Source organism: Asterias rubens, chromosome 15 (assembly GCF_902459465.1).
Source record: "Asterias rubens chromosome 15, eAstRub1.3, whole genome shotgun sequence".
NCBI classification, from domain to species: domain Eukaryota; kingdom Metazoa; phylum Echinodermata; class Asteroidea; order Forcipulatida; family Asteriidae; genus Asterias; species Asterias rubens.
Genome location: NC_047076.1, coordinates 226,779 through 237,127, shown reverse-complemented (window position 1 = coordinate 237,127; position 10,349 = coordinate 226,779). Strand labels below are relative to the sequence as shown.

The 10,349-nt window shown below is 39.0% G+C and overlaps 1 protein-coding gene across 4 annotated transcripts in view; it reads right to left on the bottom strand.

The window, feature by feature from the left end:
- Positions 1-155: 155 nt before the first annotated feature.
- LOC117299875 (ATP-dependent translocase ABCB1-like) overlaps positions 156-10,349 on the bottom strand; it is a 38,028-nt gene continuing 27,834 nt past the window's right edge. For all 4 annotated transcript variants that reach the window (XM_033783459.1, XM_033783460.1, XM_033783461.1 and 1 more), the window contains 6 exons: positions 9,944-10,084; positions 8,820-8,976; positions 8,439-8,636; positions 3,824-4,030; positions 2,274-2,420; positions 156-2,089 (listed from right to left, as the gene is read on the bottom strand). In XM_033783459.1, the coding sequence (XP_033639350.1) occupies positions 1,889-2,089; positions 2,274-2,420; positions 3,824-4,030; positions 8,439-8,636; positions 8,820-8,976; positions 9,944-10,084 (1,051 nt within the window). In that variant the 3' untranslated portion in view covers positions 156-1,888. The remainder of the gene's footprint in view (positions 2,090-2,273; positions 2,421-3,823; positions 4,031-8,438; positions 8,637-8,819; positions 8,977-9,943; positions 10,085-10,349) is intronic.

Sequence of the window (10,349 nt, the reverse complement as noted above, 5' to 3'; positions counted from 1 at the left end):
GAGCCAAAATGTTCAGATGTTTGTAATTTTAAGCATATTTTGGATACACCGAGTGACAATACTGGCCTTTGACAACAACCAAAAAGTGTAAATTGCTTATAAAGACATCTAATAATGATTGGGTAATAAATGCATAATTCATCCACTACTTTGTATGTGTACATTTACTACTAATTTATTCATTACTTCATTGCAAATTTCGTACAAGATAACAATCAACTCATCTCGTGAAAAGAAAACAATTCAAAAAATATACAGAATGAGTGTTACTAGCTAGGTTACAAATAATGTTAAATGTGAATAATATTTACCAAGAAATTCATAATGCTGACTGGCAATTAATAACTAATTACACAGTGTTACCCAGATAAGGAACTAATTATGTGTAAAAATCAAATAGTCTTTGTACATTTATGTAAAAAAGCAAATCTTGCTTGAAGATCACAAATCAGGAATCACACACTCTGCTTTTCTGTCATGAATTTTTGTGTAAAAATGGTCCAAAGATTGAAGCCCTGTGTTAAACTATTGAACGACACTGTAAGGCATTCAAGTATAAAAGAGATCTTCTTGAATGAATACGTTCTGATTTATTTTCTGTTTAAGATTCCACTTAGTGCATTTAGATTGAAAGACAATTATCAAAACTTGTGTTAAAACAACCTTCACTACATAAACCATCAATACATTATTATACAACAAATGGATTTTATTTACAGTTGAAATATATGGGCCCAGATTCATAGATCTACTTCAAGCACAAATCTGATTCTTACATGAATAAAGTTACCTCTGCCAAACTACCATGCCACACTTATCACCTTTGACTGGTGTACTGGGTCCTATCTTATTTCATAAAGCTGTTAAGCAGAAAAACCTGCTCAACAAAGTTCTTAAGAAGGGCACCGGTCTTCCCGTGCAATGTAATTTTGGCAGGTAAACTGTTACTGCTGAGCAAAACTTTACTATGCTTAGCAACTTTTTGTGCTTTACAAGCTTGATTTAGTTGGGCCCTGGTTAACACTGCTCATCAAAACATGTTTATTCCATAAAAGCAGCTTGATGAACTCGGGCCTTGGTCTTTAATAGCATGGAGTTAAATGTATACAGCTCCAAGGTCGTAGTTTGAATGGATGTTGAGACTTATACAAGTGTGCCATCAGTGAGTGCTTAAATGCAACTTACTTCTAAGTTAAATGCTAGCAGAATAAACAACAATATAACACTTCGTAACTGCACACTAAAATTTATCTGAAATATTAGGATTTTCTTACTGCAAATTCACTAAACCATTATTCAGCTTGCGATGATATACCATGTTTATAATGCATTACACTTACAAAGCTGTTATTTACATTTATCCAAATTTATCATGTAATCAAATCTTGGAGTAAAATTTTAGATTCCTTAAAAAATAGATGTATATAACATTTGTTTAAGACACACTTCTTTATCTTCTAATTTCCTTAAAGACAAGCTCATTACTCTAAGTTGATACTTGATAGTATAAATATATCTTGAGGTAATGGACTGGTCCTGAAGATTTTATGGAAAGACTTATATCAAAAAATCGTACAAGGGAACTTGGTGAGGAAGTATAGATATTCTGTTGGAAAGTTAATAAACAAAAATGATGCAATTTTTTTCTTTTTGAAGAGGCACTTCCTTTCATAGGCACAAGTCACTTTCTGTGCCTTCAAAAGATACTCTTTGATATATCTTGACAATTATTTTAACAAAATGATGCACCCATACACTTCAAATTTACTGATCTTCACACACTGAAGTTGATTATAAAGGAAAACACTGGCCAATATTAGTTGCATTTTGTTATAGTATTTAAAAGTTTGACTAAAGTTGAAGGATGAAATATTGAGTAGGAATCAATTTATTGATGCAAATCTTGTGCTGTGTACAAACTGTAGTACTGTCCCTTCAGTTGCATGAGCTCATCATGCTTGCCCAACTCGGCTACTTTGCCATGGCGGATGACGGCAATCTTCTCAGCATCGTGGATAGTGGAGAGACGGTGGGCAATAGTGATGCAGGTACGACCCTTCTTGGCCTCGTCTAAGGCTTCTTGTACAACCTAGAAATGGAAAAGATTGTAAAAAACTAGTTTTATAAAATCCACCAAAGTAAAACCATTTGAATGACATGGCTAATCATTTACTTCTCAGATAACAGTCACGTGAGCATTTGAATGATTCTGCACAACATCAAATTATTTAATTTGACAAAATATTGAAGCAAAAACATTTCAAGTATCATACCTTTTCGCTTTCTGTGTCCAGAGCTGAAGTGGCCTCGTCTAGCAAGAGGATCTTTGGATTACGGACAAGTGACCTCGCAATGGCGACTCGTTGTTTCTGACCACCAGACAGCTGAGTTCCTTTCTCGCCAACTTTTGTCTCATAACCCTAAAGAAGATAAAAGGTTAAGAAAAGAAACAGAAACTGGCTGTCATTAACGGCTTAGGATACTGAAAGGCAACAAAAAAACTGATATAGTATAAGACTGACACTAGTTTTATAGTTTTGTTAAAGTGGAAGTTTTAATGTTCCATTTTCCATTGTTGTATCCGCTACGCACTCAGCCAAAAATAAAGCCAATAATAAAACAATTACATGGAATATAGGTTTGTGGTAACACCCTCTGTTTTTTCTATTTGCTACGTTAATTGTATTCTTTTGTGAACTTGTCTTGCTTTATAGTCTACTACAGCAGAGTAGATTTATCGGATGTTTGGGAGACTTCTCAGTTCTGAAAAGAACTACCTGCTTCTTAACTACTACCTGAGCGGAAGGTAGAAGATCAGCAGTATGGTTTGTTTTTAATCATTATTTTGATTGTATCTTTGTACAAGCTGGAACCCGTTACAGCTGAATGAGCCACCCAGTTAAAAATATTAAACAATAATAAAGACATTTATAAGGCACAAAAACATATCCACCCAAGGGGTGCTCAAGGAAATTGGAGACCTGAGCGAGATGGCTTATAGATGTTGATGAGAGAAGCGATGTAGTTAGGTGAGTTTCCACCCAAGGGGTGCTCAAGGAAATTGGAGACCTGAGCGAGATGGCTTATAGATGTTGATGAGAGAAGCAATGTAGTTAGGTGAGTTTCCACCCAAGGGGTGCTCAAGGAAATTGGAGACCTTAGCGAGATGGCTTACAGATGTTGATGAGAGAAGCGATGTAGTTAGGTGAGTTTCCACCCAAGGGGTGCTCAATGAAATTGGAGACCTGAGCGAGATGGCTTATAGATGTTGATGACAGAAGCGATGTAGTTAGGTGAGTTTCCACCCAAGGGGTGCTCAAGGAAATTGGAGACCTGAGCGAGATGGCTTATAGATGTTGATGAGAGAAGCGATGTAGTTAGGTGAGTTTCCACCCAAGGGTGCTCAAGGAAATTGGAGACCTGAGCGAGATGACTTATAGATGTTGATGAGAGAAGCGTTGTAGTTAGGTGAGTTTCCACCCAAGGGGTGCTCAATGAAATTGGAGACCTTAGCGAGATGGCTTACAGATGTTGATGAGAGAAGCAATGTAGTTAGGTGAGTTTCCACCCAAGGGGTGCTCAAGGAAATTGGAGACCTGAGGGAGATGGCTTATAGATGTTGATGAGAGAAGCGTTGTAGTTAGGCGAGTAGAAGTTTAACGTAGGGAAGGTGATGAGAAGGACTTTGTATGCAAGTCACTGTTCAACTGGTAACCAGTGAAGGCTTCTTAGGACAAGTGTAATGTGTGAGTATTTCCGTGTGTTTGTGACTACAGCAAGATATAAATAAATAAATAACTAACTAGTGCAGTAGAAGACTTACCGCTGGTAGAGCAGCAATAAACTCATGAATGTTGGACTTAGTAGCAGCAGCAATAATCTCCTCCATTCCGACGTCTCTAGAGTTATCACCATAAGCAATGTTCTCAGCAATAGTACGATCAAATAGCACTGGCTCTTGAGATACAAGACCAATCTGAGATCTCAACCAACCAATATTCAGGGTAGACAGACCACGCTCGTCAAGTGTCTGAGGGAAAAACAAATCAGAAATAACTATCAAAGAATCTCCATTTTCGCTCTTAAAAAGGTGAACAACAGCAGCTTTCGATTGTATAAAGCATTTCGAGAAACATTTAACCTTGAAGTAAAGCGGCTATGTAAAAGTTATTAAAATTTGAATCTGTGAAGCCTTAATGTCAGTAATGCATCTCAATTCTCAAACTGTTTTTCTATAGGAACTATTCTTGCTGTGTGGACATATTGATACTTGAGCAGGGATATTGACTGAGCGCCTGACAGCAGCCACTCAAATCAGCTCTGTGTTTGTTTGCTAATTTCTTAGTATATTGCACAATTTGTGTTTTTATTCTTATACAACTGGATTTGTTACTACACCTGGAATCTACAGGACTTTTTCTGTGTATCCTGGAGTCATCTGAATTGTGAAAATAGTGTTTTTCTGTTGGAAATTTTCACTGTCTCAGCTGAGAATTCTGGTGTATAAAGCTTACACACACTTAGGTGGCTGCATCCTGTGCAGTCATCCACCTAGTCCATGGACATTGTTCGCCCATCTGGGGACAATGGAGGTAAGTATCCTTTTCATTCTTTCTCTGCTTGCTAGACCATTGTACTGTACTGACTCATCTGTGGTCAGCTTTGTTCCATCAGCATCAATTGTGTCTGGTGCTTGCATCCTGCCAAAGACACATCTAGGCCTCATCCACCATCGAAGATATCTGAAATGCCCTGTTTCTTACTATGACAACTCCCCAGCCACTTTTCATTTGGAAATTGTGATTTTTGGTGACATTGCTGTAAATCCCGGCCCTGAAGGTGTAAATAACTCAAACTCAGCAGAAGCTAGTCCAAACTCTGCAAATTCCTACTCGCGGAACAAGCTTCTAAGTCTCCGCTATGCCCCATCCACACGTGCTACAACTCTGCTGCCTTCCTGTACATTATCATTACAGAACCTTGGCCTTTTTTGTAAATCCCAGCACTGTTTACCGACCTACACATCGTGGTAAAAAAGCTGGTCGCCGTAGAACTGTTCATAAACCCCCTGTACCCGAAGTTACACTCCCTTCTGTTCCAGTACCAGTGACTACAGCCAAATCTCAACTCAGCCTTTGTGTTCTGAACACACAGTCCATCTGTAACAAGTATGACGATTTTGCTGATTTTGTTCTGCAAAAAGATCTGGACCTTGTTGCCGTTTCAGAAACATGGCTGAGACCAGACGACAACTTAACATGTCGTCAATGTACGCCTGCTGGCTACTACTTTCATCACATCCCAAGACCTCACAAGACTGGTGGAGGAGTTGCAATACTGTACAGATCTACTTTATCTGTCTCTGTGAAAAGTAATGACGTCCAGTACACAACTTTTGAATCTCTTCATGCTGAAGTTTCCGGAAACTCTAAATCTGTTCGACTTGTCATTGTATACAGACCTGAAAGGGATTCAAACGGCCAACATGTGACTTTCTCAAGTTTTCTAAGGGAGTTTGAGAATTTGATTTTGGAATATCTGCTTCATCCATCGGAAATCATTATCACCGGCGACTTTAACATTCATGTTGATGACGTCCACAACACCAATGCAAACCAGTTTAAGCATCTACTTCAAGCTTTTGGTCTTACCCAGCATATCAAGGAGCCAACTCATCGTCTCGGTCATTGCTTGGATCTTGTCATAACTCGTGAAATCTCCCCACCAATTGCCTCAAACTTTATTATTCTACCTGGATTATCTGACCATTATGCAGTCATGTGTAACTTGAGTCTGTGCAAGCCCAAAGTTCCAACCGTCACTATAAAGAGCCGACAATGGAAACATGTGAATTCTCCCGAAGTGTTCCACGACATAGGCACTCATTTAGCAAATCTAGAAGTTGATCATGACTGCTTGGATTCCTATGTCAGCCAATATGAGAGTACAGTCAGTGACATCTTGGATAAATACGCACCTTGGAAAACGAGATCAGTCAAGGTCCGAACTGAAGTCTCCTGGTTCAATGATGATATTCGTACAGCGAGAAAGATCTGTCGTCAACTGGAGCGGAAGTGGCGGAAAAATGGCAAATTGGCAACACAACGACAAGAATATCGCAACCAATGTAAAGTAGTTAGGAATTTGATCAACCAGGCAAAGATCATCCATTATTCATCTCAAGTACAAGAATCCTCAGGAGATCAAAAGAAGCTCTTCAAGATAATTGGTAAGTTGTTGCTCAAACCCAAAACCCCTGTCCTTCCATCCACCTACAATAACCAGGACTTAGCAAACGAGTTCCAGAAATTCTTTGTCACCAAGATTTCAGACATCCGCTCATCATTTTCATCAGTCCCTTACAACGTGCCGCAGACATTGCCACATCTTCAACCAGAGTGTAGACTATCTGTGTTTGAGCCTGCCACTGTTGCTGAGATTCAAAGGGTTATTATGAAATCTCCTTCAAAATCCTGTGAGCTGGATCCAGTATCAACATCCATGATAAAGCAAAACATTGATATATTTGTACCCTACATCACTAAGCTTGTAAACGAATCTCTCAGTTCCGGTTGTTTCCCCGATAGCCTCAAAGTTTCCTACATCAGGCCGCTCATCAAGAAACCAAACCTGGACAAGGAGATATTTAAAAACTACAGACCGGTTGCAAACTTAAAATATCTTGGAAAAGTCATCGAACGAGTAGTGTCATCACGTATTTCTGATCACATTCATACTTTCAACCTGTCCGACGTGTTCCAGTCAGCATACAAGCCTTTCCATGGGACAGAGGCTGCACTAGTCCGTGTGAGCAACGATATTCTCTCTTCTATGGACAATGGTAACCTTACAGCACTAGTCCTGCTAGACCTGAGTGCTGCTTTTGACACTGTTGATCATAACATCCTTCTCTCTCGGCTCCAGAATCACCTTGGCATAGAGGACACAGCCCTAGCATGGTGCAAATCGTATCTCCACAATAGAACTCAGCATGTATGTATTGGCACTGCGATATCCGACCCTGTTGTTTTGAACTACTCTGTGCCACAGGGGTCGGTACTCGGCCCGCAGTGGTTTACGCTGTACACTTTACCGATTCGTGACATCATCCTCAAATTTAATCTGAATTACCATGTGTACGCAGACGACACTCAGCTATACATCACGTTTAAATCTTCTCAAGAAAACGCCAATGCATCTATTGCAAGATTTGAGAAATGCATCCAAGAGATTCGACGTTGGACACAACAAAACTTCCTGAAGTTAAATGATGATAAGACAGAGTTCCTTTTATTTGGGTCACGTCAACAGTTAACTAAGGTTTCAGTGCCATACATCTCCATCGGTGATGCTCGGATAGCTCCCTCGCTAAAAGCTCGGAACTTGGGGGTTATTTTTGATTCATCGATGACACTTCAGCCACACATCAACAATATTGTTCGTTTATCATCATATCACATCAGGAATATAGGTAAGATTCGCAAGTACTTGGATAAAAGTGCCACTGAAAAGGTCATTCACGCATTTGTTACTTCTCGTCTTGACAACGGCAATGCTCTTCTATACAGTCTACCTAACAACCAGATTTCCCGACTTCAACGGCTCCAAAATACTGCTGCCCGCATTGTGACACTGTCTAGAAAATCCTGTTCTATCACCCCCATTCTGAAACAACTACACTGGCTCCCTATCTCTCAACGAATCATCTTCAAGCTGATGCTCATTGTCCACAAAGCTCTAAATGGCAAGGCTCCCCACTATATTTCTGAACTGCTTCAAGTTTACACTCCATCAAGGAATCTTCGATCAAGTTCCATGCTTCTCCTCATTGAACCCAAGTCTCGACACTCATGGGGTGACAGGTCTTTTTCTTCAGCCGCGCCACGCATCTGGAACTCTCTACCACTTAATCTTCGATCTTGTGTTTGTACCGCAAAATTCAAGTCTCTTCTCAAAACTTATCTTATGTCACAGGTTTTCAATGACTAATTTTGTTGTGTCTGTTTTTCTTTGTGTTTTGTTTTTGTTTTTGTTTTGGTTTTACTGCGCCTTGAACACCCAGCAGGGTGGATATGTGCGCATTACAAGTCTTATTATTATTATTATTATTATTATTATATTCGCTCCCGATTTTTGGTGTTATATCAAAAATGCTACCGCCTTTTGAAATGAAATTTTTGAATGTTAGTTTGAATTAGCCTTTAATAAAAGACTCTGCTAGGGTCGAAACATCAGACCATTAACCATTTTTTGCATTTATATCATCAGGCCTTTTGGTTGTTAAGTTGTTTGCAACAGCTAATTCTATTTTCTCTTTTATTGTATCAATCTACATTTATATAGGATAAAAACAATTGAATGGTTCAAAAAACCAAAGTATGTACTCTGCCTTGGAAACAATCTTTTAAGAAAATTGACTAAATAGGGGTCCAACTCACCACAGTGCCACTCTCTGCGTCATAAAACCTCTCCAGGATCTGAATAGAGGTACTCTTACCACATCCACTGCTTCCAACCAAAGCTAGAGTCTCTCCTGGTTTGACAGAAACACTTAGCCCTCGAAGGACAGGTACATCAGGACGACTTGGGTAACGGAAACGAACATTGTCAAACTTGATCTCTGGATTATAATCCGTCTGTTGAATTGAAAACAAAAGTAATCGTAGTTTTAGTAAATAGCATGTTATTATTGTAAAGAATGAACGTGGCTATATTAGCTACTCTTTTGTAGCTGCCTACCTCTTGTTTTTAACTCGAATAAATAATAATAATAATAATAATAATAAAATGGAGTATTAAACAAGATTAGTAAGTCTTACCATAACGTGTCCCTCAGTGTCATAGGAGTCAATTTCTGGTTCTCTGTCCATCAATTTGAATAAATGAGAACAAGCAAACTTAGCCTTGGAGTAATCAGGGGCTAGTGCAGCCGCACCTCCAAGAGCAAAACCACCAAAGATGATTGCAGAAAACACTCTGAAAAAAAGGAAATACAGACCAATTAAAAACTCAATCCACGGTAGTGAAGTTAATAACGATCCACTATAAGCTAAAGTAGTAGTACATTCCACCCAGGCACTAGTTAAAAAGCAGAGCAGTTCTTTTCAGAACCACCAAAGAGGGTTGCAGAAAACACACTGAAGCATAGAAAGTCAAAACTCTTTAATGAATATGAGAGTTGTGATTCATTGCAGACAAAAAGAGGTAGTTTGAAACAGTAGCATTTCAACCTTTCAATTACCCCTAGAGTAAGAGAAATCAATGTGCTTGGGTAACAGGTGCTACAAACGTAGATCAAAGCTACAGGTATAACTAAAATCATGCTTTGAAAGCATGTACAGTGTTACCTGTAGAAAATAACCAATATTTTTTTCACCAAGCAGACATTAAAAAATTCTGAATCAGATAAATTATAAAAATGTTCATCCCTAGTTGATGCACTTAAATGTTATGTGGAATAAATGTTGATAGAGAATTTATGTAATCGATAATCTTAGAAGTGTGTACAGTAAAACATGACTCATGAATTGTTGATAGCTGGTTGGAGACTTTTGACTAATCTCAGTTATAGGCCATGTCCAAATTAGCGGCTACAGCTACAGATAGATGTCTGCATCGTGCGTTGTAGTATAGGATGCCCTTAGCAACACCCATAGCAACAGTCATAGCCATGTCCAAATTAGCGGCTGAAGCTACAGATAGATGTCTGCATCGTGCGTTGTAGTATAGGATGCCCTTAGCAACACCCATAGCAGCAGTCATAGCTATGTCCAAATTAGCGGCTACAGCTACAGATCGATGTCTGCATCGTGCGTTGTAGTATAGGATGCCCTTAGCAACATCCTAAGCAACAGTCATAGCTGTAGCTGTAGCCGCCATTCCGAATCCGGCCATAGATTGTATACAGCACTACATCACAAGAGGGCGCTATTGATTTACTTACAGAAATACATTATCAAATGTCATGACTTGAATCTCCACAAGATGTCCACCGAGTCTAAAGGCAGCGGCGTAAGCAAAGAAGATGATTCCTTGAGATACACCATAAGCTATACCACTGGCCTGGGCTCTCTTCAGATTGGTCCTGATAAACAACAACAACAACATACTGCCAGGACCCAATAACATAAAGCCTGTAAGCACAAAAGCTTGCTAAGCAAAGAAAAGTAATGCTTAACAGAAACAGGATACCAGCCAAAATTCCATTGAGTTTACATTGTTGTGACTGGTACCCCACTAAATTTTTGCCTAACAACTACATGTACTTGTAGTTGTATAATATGTAGCATATACATGTGTGTAAGATTTGACTGTGAATCTCCATATGAGATATATGGGAGATCAAAGGT